This window comes from Capsicum annuum, chromosome 1 (genome assembly GCF_002878395.1).
Source record: "Capsicum annuum cultivar UCD-10X-F1 chromosome 1, UCD10Xv1.1, whole genome shotgun sequence".
Classification (NCBI taxonomy): domain Eukaryota; kingdom Viridiplantae; phylum Streptophyta; class Magnoliopsida; order Solanales; family Solanaceae; genus Capsicum; species Capsicum annuum.
The window spans coordinates 2,337,474-2,357,132 of NC_061111.1; the positions used below are offsets into that span (position 1 = coordinate 2,337,474).

Below are 19,659 nucleotides of genomic sequence, written 5' to 3' on the forward strand. Positions count from 1 at the left end.
GGATAAAATAATAAAATTACGGTTGAAACAACTGAAGCAAACATGTCGCAAATGTCTATTTTACTTTTTTTTTAATCAAATATTATTAATTTTTAATACGTAAATAACATATAATAATCAATTAGGAAATAACTTATTAGAAGTGGTATAATAAAATTAATATAAAAAATAGTTGTGAAAAAAATTTAGACAGGCCTTATATAAGATGTCAAGTTAATTTAAAACTTCAATAGGTTGTTTATCATTTTTTTTGTTTATTTTATCTTTTTTATTAAATATTATTAATTTTTTTAATACTTAAATGGCTTATAGTAATTGATTAGGGATGAAATAATAAAATTACAGTTGAAGCAATTGAAGTAGACATGTCGTAAATGTGTACTTTATTTTTTGTTAAATATTATTAATTTTTAATACTTAAATAACATATAATAATTAATTAAGGATGATATAGTAAAATCACGGATTAATACTTAAATGACCTATAGTAATTAATTAGGGATGAAATAGTAAATTACAGTTGAAGCAGCTGAAGCAGACATGTCATAAATGTCTATTTTATATTTTTGTTAAATATTATTAATTTTTTAATACCTAAATGACATATAATAATTAATTAGGGATGATATAGTAAAATCACAGAGGAAGCAGGCATGACGACCGCCACCTGCTTCCAAGCCTCTTCTATATATTAGTAAATGTTGACACCGCTTATAGAAAGTTCTGCATACGCCACTGCTGTTCTGGACCCTTAAATCTTGTGTAACCTGAGACAGAATTGTTTGGTCCTTTTCTTCTTTTCTACTATTGCCAGCTAATATTTGTTGGAAGTGATGATAACTGATATCCATACTTGTGTACAGATATTGTTTTATCATTATTTTTTTTTGTCGTAATTTCTCTGTCATCTTACCTTGTCCTACCTTATCGGACTGGTTAAGTCACAGTAGTTAGAAAATAGCAGGCTATCAAATATTTATATAAACGTACTTATTATAAATCTTGTTCGTCATATTTGTTGAGTTTAGAACAAGTACGTGAATACTTCACTCCACTATTTGGTTAAGTATGTAAAGATTTTGGTTGTTTGCATGTGACTTGTCAACAATTTTGCATGTTTAACCTCCTTGAACCTGAGAAATTTGTACACTGGAATTTCTGATCTGTATTTTGAGTAAATCCATGGAATCTGAAGCCTTTTAAAAAAATACTCTTCAGAATAGGAAGTGCGGAAGATGACCATGCTTGTGAACTGAGATTTTTTGTCGCCTGTGGTCAACTATTTAAATGATTATTGGATGAAGGAGATGCAAAAGTTGAACCGAACTTCTCATTGTTGCAATAATTACTGTTTAACTGGTATCTGAATAAATAGTGGATGAGCAATATCCTTTTTATCCCTCATCCCTTACTATTTACTCTTTAACTGGTATTCCCATTTGTTCTGGATACAGCTTTCAACTGTACCTTGACAGGCATCCACTGATCCCTAAAATCCAATTACATCTGATGACGTTCATAAGATTTCTGGCAAATCTTGACCAGAAGTGCAGGCGTATGAGTTAAGTTATTTTGGATGTTCAAGAATGTAGCATAAATTGCAGCTACGCATCTAGTGTAAGTTAGTTTTGCTGCTCATTGCTAAAACATGTCATATTTTAATTGTTCTATGTACATGGTGGAATTGTTACCATCGCTCAGCTATTATCTAAGTTTAGCTTATCGTATTTAGTTAGCTATTGTGAAACAATGCAATCATATTACTATTGTGAGACAATGCAGTCAAAAATATCTGTCTGATCAAAATTTCCCGTCCCTCTTATTTCCTATTTACAATTACAAGGTCCCTATTCTAGCTTCGAGAAAGGGGTCTTCTTGTAGTAAATTATATTGCTACAGGCATTTTTCAAGGTAGTGATATTGAAGGGAACAGAAATGGAGCGATATGCAAATTAGTTTGAGATTGAGACATAATTTTTGTTGTAATACCAAATGAATAATGATAAGCATGTGCTTTACAAACAGGTCTTACCTACAAGATACTAATGAATTTTTCCTAGTGGAAATATATCAAGATACTACTACAGGCAAAATGGTCATTTACTGAGGTCTGAGTTGATATTGTGCCATCGGAAAATCACAAACTAAAGGATCATTTGGATGCAGTTTAGGAAGTGAAATTATTTATGTATTAAACTTAGTACTCCCTCCATTCCTAAATGAATGGTGTTTTAGCTTTTTCATCTTGTTGCAAAATAAGTGTTGTTTTAGATAATCAAGAAGACATTGATGATGTTCTTCTAAATTTGTCCTCCTTTAAATAAAGAGAGTTTTACATTCCTAAGAAACTACTAAAGGATTACATTTTATTCAAAGGTAATTATTAAAAGCTAGTAAAAACACTCTTTATATTCTAGGAATGAGTAATTTCTTAAGTGGTGTGCCACAGCTAAAAATACCACTTATTTAGGAATAAAGGGAGTACTATGTTTAAAATTCAGCACACCAAGTACAGTGTTTAGTTACTTCTTTGCAATCCCGCATGACATGCAACAATTACAATTTACAGAGGACATGAACATTGATAGGTAGGTGTCACTTCTCTTGGATTATGAAAACATTGTTTGTGTTTTCATGGCTGCTGATATATTGAAGTCTATTAAATTTCAATAGATAACTGGGGATGTAGCTCAAATGGTAGAGCGCTCGCTTTGCGTGCGAGAGGCACGGGGTTCGATCCCCCGCATCTCCATTCACTTTCTTTTCCCCTCTCTACCTCCATGAGGTATGGGTAAGGCATGCGTTATGCTTGGTAAGTTATTAAATTTCAAGAGATAATTACTCACTTTTCTTATACTTTTTTCTCCTCTCTGATCTTTTTCAGAAAATGAAAATGAAAATTGCTGAGATGGCTCACTCACATGGGCCTCTTGTACTGGTAGATAACGATACTTCTTGTTCTGGTAACATGAAGCTTCTTGTGGTAACATTCTCAATGTGCTGATTACCTTAAGTGGTCCGTTATTTTTCAGATATTGTGTGATGCATTCAACAGCACATCAAAAGGTTTTTCTTCGTTATTTGGTTTCATGGATTGATTTACGCTTATCATATTTTTTCGCATCATCCTTAGTGCCCTTGAGTTGCTGTCATGCAGAAGGTGCAGGCTAAGCCCCATTTGATTGCTGGCTCTGTTTAAGAGGGATTAAAATGTAGAAAAGCAACAGGTACTAAATTTTTCTTGCATTTAGTCTTCCGTGTTGTTACTACTTGTTAGATCCAGTTTGTTTACCGAACCTATGAATGATAATTGTATTCATTCTGTACGTTCTTTGAATTGATCATCTTCCAAAGGTTTGGTAATCAGGCTAGACCTGGAAACCTCCTTCCAGGTACACGGTTGTGTCTGCTTGTGGCAATAAATCACGAGCAGCAACAACATACCCAGTATATTCCCACAAAGTGGAAGGCGATGAACCACAAGACTAGTTGGAAATCCTACTCATCTTATGGTGATGAATCGCAGGACGTTTTAGGAAAGTGTAAGTTACTCATAAGTCCGCATTCATTCATGTCCCATACGGCTTTACTTGTTGCAGATAGGCGAGGCGAGAGGTCTTACTGCTGCGCGCGTAATGTTTTATCTTGAAACTCTAGATGCTTTGATGTTTTTTTGCACAAAAAGATTCAAGGTGTAATCCATGACACTTCACAAGTAATGCAAATCAAGAAGGAAATTAAATATGAGAAGATTGTTGTATATTGTGTTAAAATTTACGGATATGTGATTTCTTCTCATCTACTCGAGTCTGGACGGGTAAAGATATTTGATTCTCATTTTTGTGAGTACGTAAAATTATTCGGTACTTGTGTTGGTGGTAAGAAACAAGTCGCCGTGGAATATTTGAGGGGTAAATATTCGCAATGAATAGTTACACCAATTCAAATCTTAACACTATTTTTGTTACATGTTTCCAATTATTTTTCGTTTCTCTTGTTATTGTAATTTTTCGATTTTAAAAGTTGGTGCAATAAATAAAGATAACATATATTTGTACAAATTTCTACCCTTATAACTTAACTACAAAAATTTCAACTAGTTATGTATCTTTGTTGGATGTATCGGGAGCTAATTATGTATCTCAACAGACTCAAAATTGAAAAAGATATATTGGGAGCTAATTATGTATCTTCGTTGGATGTAGTATGTATCTCGACAGATTCAAAATAAAAAAAAAAATATCGGGAGTTAATTATGTATCTTTACAACGAAAAAAATGTATCTTCATTCGATGTATTTCGCCAAATCCAAAATTGGGATTTGCAGTAATTATGTAAAATATTAAAATTTTTAGTAATTAAACTTCAAACTACCGGAACAATAAATTTAATTCACAAAATAATTTAATCTATGTACAATATTATTATGTCGTAATAAATAAATATCATATAATAATAACGATAATGTCATATTCAATACCATAATTTAATAAGTGGGATTTGAAGATGATACTATATACGCAAATTTGAATTTTATATTTTGATTATTTAGTTTAAGTATATTTTGAGTTTGCACTCTTCTTCTTAGTTTTACTACTATACTTTATTTTATTTTTAAGGGTATAAATTTCGATAGTTTGGAGCTTGATTATAGAAAATTCTAACATTTTATATAATTATTGAAAATTCAGATTTTGGATCTGTCGAGACACATAATTAGCTCTCGATACATTCAAAAGAAGATACATAATTAGTTGAGATTTTTGCAATTACTTTGTAAGGGTGGAAATTTGTGTAAATCTAATAAGTTAAGGTGTATGTTTATATTATTTTTTCTTATTTTTAATTACTCTCTGCATCCCAATTTATATGTCACCATTTCTTTTTTGATCCATCCCAAAAAGAATGTCAGTAATTCTTATTTGATAGCTATTTAATGACATCATTCTCATTTTATCATCAGTGGGTCCCACTTATTAAGAAAAATCAACAAAAAAGTAAATATTAAAATAACTTTAAAAGCAACAATTTTGCAAACTTTACAAAGTCATCACTTATTTCTTAAACTCCATGCTTGGAATGGGACGGAGGTAGTACTTTTTTATTGTTCCACGGGCCAATCCAACCCATATTGCTTAAGTCTCACAAGCCAGTGGACCTATCCGAACCAGGCTAAAAAGCGGGACTTTGGATTAAAAAGGACTCCCAAGTTGTCCGATTAATTGGGAGTCCTCCAAGATTTTTAAATTAGGTGGGATGGACAACTTTTTCTTAATTTTTTTTTTAAAGTTTTTTCGTCCAAACAACTTGTCCCAGTTGTAGAACAACTTTGGTAGTTGTTCGACAACTTTGCGAAGTTGTTCAACAACTAGGCGCAGTTGTTGAACAACTAGGCATAGTTGTTCGACAACGGCACCTGGTTGTTGAACAACTAGGCATAGTTGTTCGACAAATGTGAGAAGTTGTTCAACAACTATCTCAATTGTTCAAAAGACTTATTTTTTTATTTTTAATAAACTTGCGGGACTCACTTATCCCCTTTTCTTAATTGGAAACTTGGGAGGTCTTTTGACTCATTTTTCTCCTAAGAAGCTGTATTCTTAAATGGGCCTTAAAAATCTAAGTCCAATCCTATCAAGTCATGGACCGGGTCGGGCTGACCCATATTGACGGGTCAATCAGTAAGACATAGCTTACCAGTCCTAAAACCCACAGCTGTTGCTGAAGTTGTGTACATTGGCAACTCTGGTCTGGTCTTCATACTAGGTTGTCACAATTTGTCAGAATTCAAAATCAACTCCCACACTCAATAGTCTTCAAGGTAAGGCATTTCTTGAAATTATTATTATACCAAGAAACATAGTATATTTCTTGAAATTATTTATTATCCATGAAGAACAATTTGCAGAAACTGACAACTCCATTAATTCTCAAATGGGGTTCTTCAGATTATTTATTTAACAATTTTAGAAAAGTTAGGTTTTATGCAACTAAAAATACTGCTAAAGCCAAATTAGTAGAAGAAAAAGAATGTGATATGCCTAGTGCAGTGAGGAAAGAAGCACAAACTGCTTTGCTAGAGTACTTGCATTCCACTAGAAGTTTGGAGTTTGTGGATGCTGAACATATGAGTAAAAACTCACCCTTATTTCTTGACAAGTTATTAGAAAGAATAGTGGATAGGGAAGCTGATGATATTCGGCGTTGTGTGACTCGATATTTGAGATACCATCCGATTAATGAATTCGAACCATTCTTTGAGAGCATTGGTCTGAAACTTTGTCAGTACGCGTCGTTTCTCCCTAGAGATGTGATGTATTTGAGTGATGATCAGAGGTTGTTGGATAGTTATCGCGTGTTGTGTAATTATGGTATTTCAAGAAATAAGATAGGAAGGATCTTTGCTGAAGCTCCGCAAGTTTTTAGGTATGATCCTGGAGTTGTCGAATTGAAACTTGCTTCTTTTCGCGGGTTTGGGCTAGATCAGTCTAATGTGGTTAAGCTTGTTAGTGCAAATCCACATCTTTTGCTTGGGAATGTACACGTGGAGTTTTTGAGAGTTGTTGGGAAGTTAAAGAGGATGGGAGTTGAATACAGGTGGATTGAGGAGCAATTGAATGGAAAGCCTATCAATTGGAGCCAGTTATTCGAGCTCATGTGTTTCTTGAATGGGTTGGGGTTGACTGATGAACGATTAGGGAAGTTAATTTTTCAAGTTCCTGGTCTTCTGTTTGATTGTTCTGGACGTCCTACATTTTCGCTAATTGGATTCTGCTTGAAATTTGGTTTTGAGAAGACCGAATTACTTGATGTATTTCTACACTTACCACAAATTCCAATAGCGGCATTTATTTTCAACACGAGGCAATGCTACCAGTTCTTGATTGAAATTGAGATGCCTGCCCTAGAGATAAGAAATATCCTTCATTCACACCCTACATTGCTAGGCTCATGTGTTTTGAAGAAAACTACAAGCTTGCTAACTATCCTGCATACGGGGAAGAAGCGGCTTTGTAGTGTGATCAAGGAGAATCCGGAATTTTTGAGGAATTTGGTTCGTGGAGCCAAAGTTGAAAGATTACCAGTAGCCGAGGAGGAGCTAAGATCCAAAATGATGAAAACTAAGTTCCTTTCGGACTTGGGTTTTGCTGAGAACTCGAGCGAAATGAAGAAAGCTCTCAAAGTATTTCGAGGAAAAGGGGTGGAGCTCCAAGAGAGGTTTGATTGTCTGGTAAATGCTGGTTTGGATCGAAAGCATGTTGCTTCAGTGCTGAAAATATATCCGCAAATACTCAACCAAAGGAAAGAGGTACTTGAGGCAAAGATTGATTTTCTATTGAATAGATTGGGTTTTCCAGTGTCTACTTTAATTTCATTTCCATCTTACCTCAACTACACAATTCCAAGAATCAGGCTTAGGCTTTCAATGTATAATTGGCTCAGAGATCAAGGAAAAGTGGACGCAACATTGGCTTTGAGCACTATCATAGCTTCCTCAGAGAAATTATTCATGAAGGTTTATGTAAGTCCTCATCCTAAAGGCCTTGAAGTCTGGCAAAATCTGAAAAGAGAGATATATCCTGTATAAGTGAGATATCATGAATGGTTCCATCTGATTACATTGGCAGCGGAAAGTTCAAAGCTTGAAGTCCATTTAAAGCGCAGTCTGCTGCTTAAGTTAGGATGAGTACCAGTTGTAAATGGTTTTAACTTTGAGTGAAACGAAAAGGAGCAGGCATCCAGGTAATGAATGGCCTTTCTAGTTGTATCATACTTGGATGTTCATATTACTGATCCATTCAAACTGGATTAAGGATTGTAATGTCCATGTTTGCTCTTGATGTCCACTATTCTTGATTTCACCTGTCTTTTCCAGTGACAATATATCTAACTGTTTTACACTTTTACTTACTATTGCTTTTTCTCCAAATCGGTATAACTGGTCTTGTAGTCAGTCGTTTTCTTGTGTTGGTAGTAGATGGCCATTTACTTTCGTCTGTCTTCATCGTATTAAGCCAACATAAACCCCATAGTGGTTTCAGTGACTGATAGGTATGGTAATAAAGGCTTCCAGGCGTTGTAGGCACTAGAATGGGTACTGGTAAAATTTTAAAATTCTTTGTCTTTGTTAGGGATTGTCTTCTTTATGAACTGTTCTACTACTTAGCATTGACCTCTCACTTGTTTATATGATTGGTAAAGTGAACAAAGGACCGTCTTACTTGTATTCGGGCCAAATACAAATTTTAGGAGAATAATGTTTTTCTTGTGCCAAGTGGAAGACTAAATTCCAGTATGTTGGGCGGATTTTAGTGCTTAGCATTCACTGCCATTCACAGAAAACCCCCTATTTGTGATTAACAGTGCATGCTCAATGTCCTCTATTTTTCATATTTGGAGTTTGACATTTCAGAAGATATTTAGTAATCATAAGATGTTAAAGAATGTTATTGACCACTTTTATGAACGTAACTTTGCAGGCCTTTCTGGTGTCAGATACATTGACTATGTTTGTTCTTCTTCTTGTTTCATCTTCTCATGTTTGAAATTTAGAACTGTAACTACACCAATAAGTGAAATTCCTGCCAAATTTGTTGCAGATTTATACGGAAAAATGGCGAAACTGGGAGAGATGCCTGATTGGTCTTACCTTCAACATGAACTGCTGGTTCTAATAGTTAGACGTTTAAATTTGATTGAAGACTTTCTTAATATCGGCACTGTCTGCAAATCCTGGCACTCTGTAGCCATCAAGGATAATTTTAACAGTGATCTGCCTAGGGCTCCATGGCTGATGATAGATGATGAGGAAGAGGAAGAGGATGGTACCACCTGTAAAAAATTCTTCAGTCTTTATAATGGCATGATTTTGATGAAGAGGAATCCTAAAGCCAGTGGAAAACGGTGTATGGAGTCTATGGGATGGCTTATCGCAGTCGATGGTGAAATCAGTCTATTACACCCCTTCTCTGGTGTTCAGATTGAATTGCCCCACCAAAATACCACTGAAGATTATGAAACCAACAGAACTTCCAATCCATGGACCTTTATCTGGAAAGCAGTTCTATCTGCTAATCCTTCTCATACAACCGATTATGTTCTCATGGTTATTGAGGGAGACCTCCGGTTCCGTAGTTTTTGGAGACCTGGAGATTTGCTATGGACCAGGATTAGGAAACAAAACTTTTCCACATTTTTTATTGATGTGGTATATTTTGATGGACGCTTTTATGCGATCAATTCTAATGGAAGTGTCCACGCTTGGGATGTTACTGGACCTGAACGGCCCAAAACTCATATCATTGCACAGCTACTGCATACATATGTAAAACAATACTATATCCTTCATTCACTAGGATCATTATTTGTAGTTGTGCAACGTAGTGGTTCATTTATGTTGCCCAAAGATAATTGGGACAGTGAGGAGGAGGAGACGTACGTCGTGTACGCATTCGAGACAACTGATTTTCTAGTTTTCCAGGTTGACTTAACTACCGGCAAAGTGACGCAAACCGAGAATATAGGGGACAGTGCTTTTTTTCTGGGTTTTAATGCTTCTCTTTCGGTCCAAGCTTCTCAATTTCCAGGTATCAAGGCCAATCATATTTATTTTACAGATAGTTATTTGGATATGTATCGCCATGTTATAGAAGGGTCCTTGGACATGGGGGTGTTCAACTTAGCAGATGGCAGTATCCGACCACATTATGAGGGTTTTGCCCTCAGTCGTGTTTGTCCTCCAATTTGGGTCACACCAACTCTGTGTTAAGTAAGTCATTTTTCTTTATTTACTCTGTTTGGTATGCCATATGCTCTTTTTTTACCATGTATGTCAATTTTTTTTTTTTTCAAAAAATGTTTTAGTACTGTTCTGCTACGATATATTATTTTTATTACTATCCATTGTCTCTTGTACTTTCATTACTTCTTTTTCTAGACTTTTTTTGTCTTGAGCCCGGAGTCCATCAGAAACAGCCTCTCGTATCTCACCTCTGAGGTTGAGGTAAGGTCTGCGTACCCTCCCAGACCCCACTTTGTGGGACAAGTGGGGTCTACACTGGGTAAGTTGTTGTATTGTAAGGGTGAGTACAATTGAACCTCGTGGTCCGGCCCTTCCTCGAACCCTGTCCAGAGAGGGAGCTTAGTGCATTGGGTTGCTTTTTTTTTTTCACATGTCATTTACCTTCAACCTTGATTGATATGTCTTTCTTGCTTTCATATAATTGGGCAAAAGTATTTCTCTATTAGTTGTTGGAATGCATTACGGCCTTGAAATCTTCTTGCTGTTTCAGTATTATCATTATTCTCTAGCTTCTTACCGGAAACTGTTTACGGTCTAATAATATTCTGCTGCAGTCTCCATTGCGATTGATATACCAACTGAAAAAACAGTAATAGCCGATGCAAATTATCTTCTAGCTGTCTGTAGAAAAGAAAGAGGGTGTAAGATGCATCTATTACTCTGCTTCGATAACATGCTTCCTAGTTGTTTCTTGTAGGGCCTGAAGTTTGAGTAGGAATTGATCAATTACAAGGTAAAACGAATTTCAAACAGAAAGAACAAATATATGCTTGAGATGCTTGAACAGGCTGTCATTCTTCTTGTACTCGTATTGTTTTTAGCCTCTCTTGCTTGAAACAATAGAAGCAACAAGGAAATATTTGAGATTCTTCTTGTCACCCTTTGAAACTACTCGATGCTTATTCCTAGTGACCGATGTTACATCACTTCAGCTGGAGCTTAAAGTGTACATCTTTAAATCTCTTTCTTTTTTGACTAAGAGGACATAAAAAAAGTTGATGAGGCCGTTGTGCTTCCCAAAGATGTTATTGGATACTCTTAAACACTTTCCTTTGGAACACTATTGCTGTTTTTCTCACTGTTGCTCTTGAAAAAGCATTTACGAGGAAACTGCTCTATTATTGTCGTTTAACTTTTGTTTGAAGTGATGACATCCATATTACCGTTTTATCCTTATTTTAGGTTCCTCCAATTGTTCTGTTGTATTAACCCTCTATACAACGCCTTATGACATCTGTGAACCACTTGTTAAGTAACAGTAATTATAAGAGAAAGTGTAGTTATTGTCAGCTATAAGAAGAATACGCGTCTCAGAGCTTTTTAAAGTTTATTTGATAAATGTCATTAGGAAAACAACACACTCGTCTACTGTGTTGAATAACTCTTTCCACAGTTTGGTTAACTCTCTGCTGAATTTGGCTGTTTGCATGTGTCTTATCAGTAGTTTTGCATGTTTAAAACTTCCCTTGAACATGAGAAGTTTATAGACTGGAATTTGTAGTATATAACTCTGAGTAAATCTACGAGATCTGAAATGACGATATGAGAAGGTGACACGAGCTGGTAAACTAAACTCGACTGTCTGCCTGGTGATGCAACGATCTGTACGAATATTGGATGAAGGAGATGCAAAGAGTAGAATCGAACTTTTCATTGCTGCATTGAATATTGTTTAGCTGGTATCTGGACGAATGAAGGGGAGCCTTGGAGTAATTGGTAAAATTGCTGCCATGTGACTAGGAGGTCACGGGTTCAAGCCTTGGAAATAACCTCTGGCAGAAATGCAAGATAAGGCTGCGTACAATACACCCTTGTGGTGGGGTCCTGCGCATAGCGGGAGCTTTAGTGCACCGGGTTGTCCTTTTTTTTCGGGGGAGGGGGGGGGGGGGGGGAGGGGATCTAGACGAATATTGTATCCCCTCATCCCTTACTGTCAGTTACTACTATATTGTTCTGGATATAGCTATAGGCGATTTACTTAACAGTCACATTTCCCTGACAGGCATCCATCGAAGCCAGTTACATCTGCTGATGTTCATATTGTTCTTTTGAGAATCTTACCCAGACGCGTCGGCATATGACAAGTTATTTTGGTTGTTCAAGAAAGTCAGTTTAGCAGCTACACATTAGTGTAGTTATCTACTGAGTTGCACGAACTATTCACTTTCGATGCTGCACTCGTGTCCCATTCTCCAAAATACGCTAATTTTGGCGAGCACCTATGGACAATTTTGAAGAGTCCGAGCAGCATAGGTTGGCTATGCAGCTGAATGCTGAAGCATGTAGTAGTATTTTTAACTGCTCTATGTGCAAGGGGAATTGTTAATGGTGGTTCTACTGTGAGACAATGTGATTCGGTAGAGTTATTCGGTATTTGTGTTGGCGTGGAAAAACAACTAGTACTTGTGGAATGTTTGAAGGGTAAATATTTATCTGCATCGAATGATTACACTAAACCTGTCACGACCCGAGCCGAGGTCCTGGCCGCGACGGGCATCCTGAACCATCAAGGCATCTGCACCGAATGATTACACTAAACCTGTCACGACCCAAGCAACCATCAAGGCCCGAGAGACCCTTGTAACTTCCCAACCCACTAGTGATATTGTCCGCTCTGGACCCAGGGCTGCACGGTTTTAAAACGCGTCACTAGGGAGTAAGATTTTTTTACTTATATATCCAGTATCCCTTTTATGTTTTGTCGATATGGGACTCCTTCCTAAGTTGGGGTGTTACAAAACCAATTCAACGTACCATGATTAAGTAATTCAATAAAGTAAAAAATATACATTAATTTACCAAAGTAAAGTGATAATTGAATATTTTAAAACCTGTCATACATCCATTGGTTCATATAAATACTTATATTTGAAACGTTTGCAAGCTAGCTTCAACACCATCGTTGTTAAAAAAACAAGATATTGGATTAGGAGACATTAAAATATTAGGTAGGGTGAAATTTTTGGATTTGACTTATTAAATTACAACATCAAAGACAATTATTGTAAGATCTTGTGGCCGGTAAAGAAAATAACTCCCTACATATCAAATTAGTTATCATGTTTAAAGCTTAGTTAGATTAAATCAATTTGATATATTGAAATTAAAATTTAGATATTCAAAAATTATACGAGAAATACTGCAAGTTGCAGCTTTTTTCATGCTAATTTGATGAAAAATGTTTTCCAAAACTACCTTCGCGAAGCGAAACATTAAGTGGATTAATTTATTGATTATAATTAGTGGGATCAAGATTAGGTTTATAATTATGTTCATAATTAAAAGCAAGTCAAAAGGGTCTTCAGAAAAGATTTTCACCTAAACTTTCCAATACTATTTTTGAAAACCCTTTATTCAATCCCAAGATTCTTTAATTTCTTTTAACTAAAACGACAAAAGATTTTAATGAAATCATTTAATTATTAATTCGAATTTATTTATTTAAAAAAAAAAAAAAACATTGAATTCCCTACTAGCATAGTTTCCTACTTCATTATGCAAATTGATGACGCTAGACCGACGTCATGATTATGTCAATTGTGGACAAAAAAACATTATTAATTCACTTAGAGATCATTTAATAAAATGATTTTATATAAGATTATTTAAGTTGCATACCCCATCAATATACGTTAATCATACATGCTTATCCATATTTTGCCATGACGTTATACAAAAAAATTAAATTAAAGCCATGCAATACATGTACAACTTGTTTGGATGATATCATAAATACTCGTTTAAGAGGTAAGGCTTGCGTACGTTCTACCCTCCTTGATTTCTAGTTATGAGATTACAATGGGTATGTTATTGTTGTAAGAAAAAAAACATGAAGGAAAAAAACACCTTGGTGCACTAATCTTCTGCTATAAATGATCGTTATCATACGTTATTTTTACCATATATTGATCTGTAATAGGATATTTTCACACACATTAGATTCTCATCTAACTAGTTGGACCAATATTTCCCATAATATGATTAGTTTGCTCAAAAAGTATCTTTAGATTGTAATTTAAATGGTATATTTGTTTTGTGAAAAAAAAAAATTAATAATTGATCTAGAAAGATATATTTTCGCGACTTGAACTCTTAACCTCTCATTCACACGACGACATCTCTTATTGTTACATATAAATTATTAAACTTATACGCATTTATTTTTTTTTCTTTTCAGTAACTCTCTAATTTCACATCATAGACATTACTATATTATTAAAATATTAAAAATCGGCGTTGAATTAATTAATTGCCTACTTGAAAATGACCCCTAGCTATATCATATATGCAAATTTAATGTATTCTAATTCCTACATCTGCAGCTATTAAATAAACTCAATATCATCTCTCACAATTAAAGGCGAGACTTGGAGTAACGGGTAAATCTGTCTCCAACATATGTCGGGACGTCACGGATTTAAGTAGTGAAAACAGCCTCCAGCAAAAATGCAAAGTAAGTTCGATCCTTCCTCGAACCTCGTGTATAACAGAAGTTTTAGGGTATCGAACTATCGTTTTATCATCTCTCACAATTAAACAAAAAAAATATGCTATTTTCATCAAACGTTCACATTGTGTGTTGAACTCAAAAGTCTTCTACGCTGCAGTCATTTGGAGCCGTTGGTAACGTTGCATATTATATTATGTTATAGTATATATATATATATATATATATATATATATATATATATTTATATATATATTAAATGTCACAGCAAACCAACTATATTATGTTTTTCTGTATTTAATAACTACCATACAAATAATTGAAACATTATAAGTAGTGTTGTTGGGAGATATGGTAAGACTTTATTTGTAATAGAATGTGAGGATCTCACGAAATGTCTCATATAGTAATAGAACTTGTTATTACTCACCAAAGAGGAATATAATGAAGTTTATATGCATGGTACTTATTTCGACACCAGACATTGTTTACAGATCAAATTATTTCATGAATATGTCGACTTAATCTTATAAAAAAGGCAGCTCGGTGCACTAAAGTTATTGCTAATATACGCGGTATCCGGGGAAGGGCCCCACCACAAGAGTGTATTGTACGCAGCCTTACCTTGCATTTCTGTCAGAGGTTGTTTCCAAGGCTTGAAAACAACTTTACCAGTTACTCCAAGGCTCCCCTTCACGTGCACCAAATACTTATATTAAATCATTAGATACATAACAAGTGTATTTACACGCGGTACGAGTAAATTTTTACCCCTTTTTAACCTAGATTATAAATACTACTTATATTTTTTCACCTCATAATTAAGGAGTATATATAGCAAAAATGATATCCATGTGCCTTGTATCACACACACAATATTGGACCACAAATCTTAATTAACAAATTGGCAACTAGGTTGCATATAAAGAAAGTGACATGAATCTGTCTATTTGCACAAACATAAAATAATAAATAAAAATTATTGTAGTAATGTTTAAAAGTCAAAAGTTCAAGAGAAAAACAAGTACTCCATTTTCAAGGGAAATTAAACTTACCAAAATGTAGACTCTTTAGTGAACCACAGAACCAGACATAAAATTTCAAGAAAGAATAATCAGTCATCAAACTATTTCATGTACAAGACTATTACATCTGTCCATTCATAAATTAAGAAAAAACTTAGATGTATTTTCTTAAGTACTATATATATATATATATATACTTTGTCCTGTTGCATAATTTTTTTTTTTTTGTTAATTCTCAATTACATAGGTAGGGGATCGAATAAAGGAAGATGAAGGGAATAACGGGAATCAAAGGCAAAGCCAGAATTTTAAATTTTGAAACAACAATTTCAAGTTTTAATAACTGAACTCTATTTTTAATGTGTATACAATATATGTCATTTGAGCAAAAGCTATATTGAATTCGGCAGAACTCGTTATGCACGTGTGGGTGATCTTTTTACTAATATTACTAGACTATAAACCTAAGTAATTTTTAGTTTAATTGATTTTATATAGTTTCTATAATAATTATTACTATTATTTTAAATTGTTAGACTATAATATAATTTATATGACTAAATCATAGGCGTCAATAGCTCCAAAAAGCATTAGTATGTGCCTTATACTTCACATATCATGACCATGCCAGCTAGCTTAACAAAACAGCATGGTCCCATATGGTAAAAAATTATATATATCGGATATTTACATCAAATAAATTATATTAAACTATTATAATTATATACTAACATATATTGACAGTGACATGGACCTGTCTATTTTTACGTAAAATAAACTGAAGTAACATTTTCAAAGGGCTATTTAATAAAATATTGACTCTAAGAGAGAAGAATCAGTCAGCAAATTAATAAGTCATGTAACTACAGTCTACGTACAAGAATGTTACATGTGTCCATGCATAATAAATGAAGAATTAAAGGGTATTTTCCTAACTATAATTTGTCTTCTTGTATTAAAATTTTGGTGCATAGTCATAACTCATAATATAGTAAATGTGTTATGATTCGGACAAAATAAGCAAACCGCAAGTAAAAGAAAATAAGAAAAACACATAAAATTTATGTGAAAACTCTTGTGGGGAAAATCACGAACAGAGGCAGATAAATTTCACTATGAAAGGAGAGGAGTACAATGTGGAGCGATGTAATTTCTGAATAATCAAAATCGACCTTCTAATTGCACTTATATAATACGTGCATACAAACATACAATCGATCCACTAACTGCACTATACAAGCATGTCGGCCTAATCCCTACGCTACCACCACAGACCCCATTGAAAATCACAAATGCGAACCACACCGCGCAAACTTTCTGGCCCGGATCAACAAAATGTTTTCTCTAAGATTTGATATTTTGGTGTTGTAGCCTAACAATTCCAAATGGAATTTTATCTTTTGACCATTATTAGGCAGGAAATTGGGAAACAGAATCAGAAATCTTCACTTTTATGGAAATTAATCATAAAGTATATGGTTATTTAAAATAAAGTTTGTACGTGTCTTCCTAATTTCTATGATGAATTGGTCAAAAGGTGAAGTTAAAAAATGTTTAATTCCAAAGAGAGAAAAAAAAGTCATAAAGTCAGTTTACTTGGTAAAAGTTTCTTAAGAAACCTTTTTACTTTCGTAGCTCATTTTTGCTTCTCACATATTTTGATAAATTACTACGTAGTGGTCATGTTACTCTATTTGTTTTTTTGAAAAAAAAATCATCTATTTAAGAAAAAGTCATATTTGTGCTTTAATGAAGCACATATATCTTTAAATTTAAGTATGTTCATCCAGTAATATTATCTCCACGAGATAGAGGTAAGCTGGTTTAATTTGTGCAAATTCTTTTTTCCTCATATGATTATACTGGATATGTTATTATTATTACAATAGTAATATAATATGTCTTATTTTTAACATGTTAAAAATACTTTTCTATACACACACTCACAACATACAAGAGAAAAATTACTGAGTTGTTCGAACTTGTTACTAGAAGATTTTTGACAAAAGATTGTAGCTTCTATTTTTCTTTTCAGAGTTTAAAAGTTAAATTTTTCAAAAGTATCAAAGAAAAATCTTGATTTCAGATGGCTAAATCTAAGAATATGTGACCAATTAAGTGTCTGGTTTAGCTGTAAAATATCAGTAACAACAAAAATTACGCTAAAATTTTCATCATAATAAAGCATTAGCGAATAGAGTTACTCGATATTTTAGATAAGACATACAACATGTAAATTTAAATTATATGATCTAAATTGTAAGATAGCAACATCAAGTATTAGTAATTGAGTTTTGGATTTAGTTTTCATATATATATATTTAATGAATTCCTTAACACAAATTCAATTGAATATCGATATCAACGTTGTTTGGTCAATTTTTTTTGACTACTATAAGAAAAAAAAATTAAGAGAACATATAATATAACATTATATGAAAATTCAAAGAAAACATAATCGTTATAATGAAATGTTGTTATAAATTATGCATGTTATATACATATAGAAGAATCTGAATACATAAGATTTGGACTAAAATTATTAATTTCGATTGAACCCGTACCTAACCTTGTAACTCCACCCTCAATGTACAAAGCATGTGTCAATAACATAGCTAAAATTTTCACTAAGGGATTTAAAATCGAAAAAAATAAACATACAAACTAGTTGATCGAAGGTGATTCAACATTTACTATATACACATAAAAAATAATTTTAATCGTATATAAATAGTATAATTTTTCATCTAAAATCAAGGATTCGAATGAACCCCTTGACATAAAGATGACTCCACCTCTGCATGTGTCTATTGAAATAATTAAAATGTGTCTATTGAAATAATTAAAATTCGTGTAAGTTGATTCGAACAATACTGATATAAGAAAAGATAGAAAATGTGAGCTTGTTGGCACTTAATTAAAGACGCTCCAATCCAATTTGTTGGGGGTTATATCATATAATGGGGTCAGTCACATGCAGCATTGAAATATTTCTTATGAGTAATTATTATTCTGATAAATCTTTTGCACTTTTTTCCACTTTTTTTTTTATTTTTTTCTTTTCCATCAAATGTCAACATTGCCTACTGTTTATTTACTTCAATCATGGATATAACTATGGCAAATTAAAGTTGTCAACCTAAAGTGTAAAAGATACTCTAAAGAAGGCAAATAAACAAACATCATTTAACCCCACTAGCTACATCTATATAAATTACTGTGGAGAAATACTTGTTTTAATGACTTGAGTTTAATTACTTTTTCTTAAATATATAATTTATAATGCATTGGTTGAACAATTATTTTTTTTTTTACCTAGCAACGTCAAGTACAATAGAATTCCTCGATACGATTATTTGAAAGTCTCTTCAAGGATGACTTTCGTATAAATTCTTAGAGTTAAAAAAGTGTAGTGTAAGTAAATAACCGTATTCATATAACTTTTTACCATACCCAACTCATAGTCCTGGGCGGAGTCACTTTTAGCTCAGGGAGTTCATACGAATCCGTTTCGATGAAAAATTATAGTATTTATATATAGTTAAAATTATTTTTTATGTATATATAGTTGACAGTAAACTTCCTTCGACTAACGTAACGGCTGAACCCCTTAGTAAAAACCCTGACTCCGTCACTGCTGATCGTCAGTGTTCCTTTTTTCCCAACTGATCGATGTGGTAGTTAGGCTTCTCTCGATGAAAAAAAATATTTTTTCAAGATTAGTTGTTGTAATTATGAATTTGGAGAATGTTATATTAATGTAAGCATCTTACAATTTTAGTAGTACAAGTTATTTTTCTAACAATTGAAATGTGAATGTTGAAGAATAATAGAATCTTGGATTGGTAATAGTCACTTTCCAAGAAATTCAAAACCAACATTTTCAAAATTCTCTTCAACCAAATACAGTACTCCATCTAGTTGTCAAAAAATGACAGATCATACACAAAATGCTAGTTGTAATAATACTGTAATCTATTTTCTATTAATTAAAATCATGTAATTAATTAGTTAGTCACGGGTTTGTTCACAAGAATGTTTAATTTGCAAAACAGAAATACACGTATATATTATTCCAAAAGTTGAAATAAATCTTATTTCAAGGAAACTTGTTAAATCAGCTGTTTATTTAATTTTCTTCATATGGAGGATAATAATTGGTAGTAGTATGAAAGCATACTATTAATTAATCTCGTGATCAGAGAGAATAATTAATGCCAAATTTTAATAACTTATTAAGAGTTTAAATAATAAACTCTTTTATTATTGTTATTATTACATGGGATCGGAGGTAAGGCGAGGAAAATATAAGGTGGGGAAATCGAACTCTCGCCAATGAAATTGATCTATTAAAATCTCCCGATTGAATAACATACATTATTATT

The 19,659-nt window shown here is 33.3% G+C and overlaps 3 protein-coding genes and 1 non-coding gene across 9 annotated transcripts in view; all 4 read left to right on the plus strand.

Annotated features, from left to right (window-relative positions):
• The window catches only part of LOC107855310 (F-box protein At4g35733), a 12,403-nt gene extending 10,710 nt beyond the window's left edge, over positions 1-1,693 (plus strand). Inside the window, exons 2-3 of one of the 4 annotated variants that reach the window (XR_007056866.1) lie at positions 1,219-1,359; positions 1,455-1,693. The gene's annotated coding sequence lies outside the window, so the exon portion shown is untranslated. Of the gene's footprint in view, positions 1-1,218 lie in introns of all 4 variants that reach the window. The other 3 variants (XM_047414219.1, XM_016700309.2, XM_047414225.1) reach the window with 3 other exon arrangements.
• A 986-nt stretch (positions 1,694-2,679) lies between these two features.
• Positions 2,680-2,752, plus strand: TRNAA-UGC. The gene has a single exon. It is a non-coding gene; the product is annotated as a tRNA-Ala (tRNA).
• A 2,831-nt stretch (positions 2,753-5,583) lies between these two features.
• On the plus strand, positions 5,584-12,245 carry LOC107855332 (putative F-box protein At1g65770). Of its 3 annotated transcripts, XM_016700339.2 has the most exons (3): positions 7,604-7,743; positions 8,601-9,587; positions 11,805-12,245. In XM_016700339.2, the coding sequence occupies exons 1-3, from the start codon at positions 7,701-7,703 to the stop codon at positions 11,852-11,854; spliced, it is 1,080 nt and encodes a 359-aa protein (XP_016555825.1). In that variant the 5' UTR covers positions 7,604-7,700; the 3' UTR covers positions 11,855-12,245. The 3 variants fall into 3 exon arrangements, with proteins under 3 accessions (XP_016555824.1, XP_016555825.1, XP_047270185.1); XM_016700338.2 differs by lacking the exons at positions 7,604-7,743; positions 11,805-12,245 and adding an exon at positions 5,584-5,821 and having other exon boundaries at positions 8,601-11,611; XM_047414229.1 differs by lacking the exon at positions 11,805-12,245 and having other exon boundaries at positions 8,601-11,611.
• Positions 5,891-7,588, plus strand: LOC107855330 (transcription termination factor MTEF18, mitochondrial). The gene has a single exon (XM_016700334.2). The coding sequence runs from the start codon at positions 5,891-5,893 to the stop codon at positions 7,586-7,588; it is 1,698 nt and encodes a 565-aa protein (XP_016555820.1).
• Positions 12,246-19,659: the final 7,414 nt, after the last annotated feature.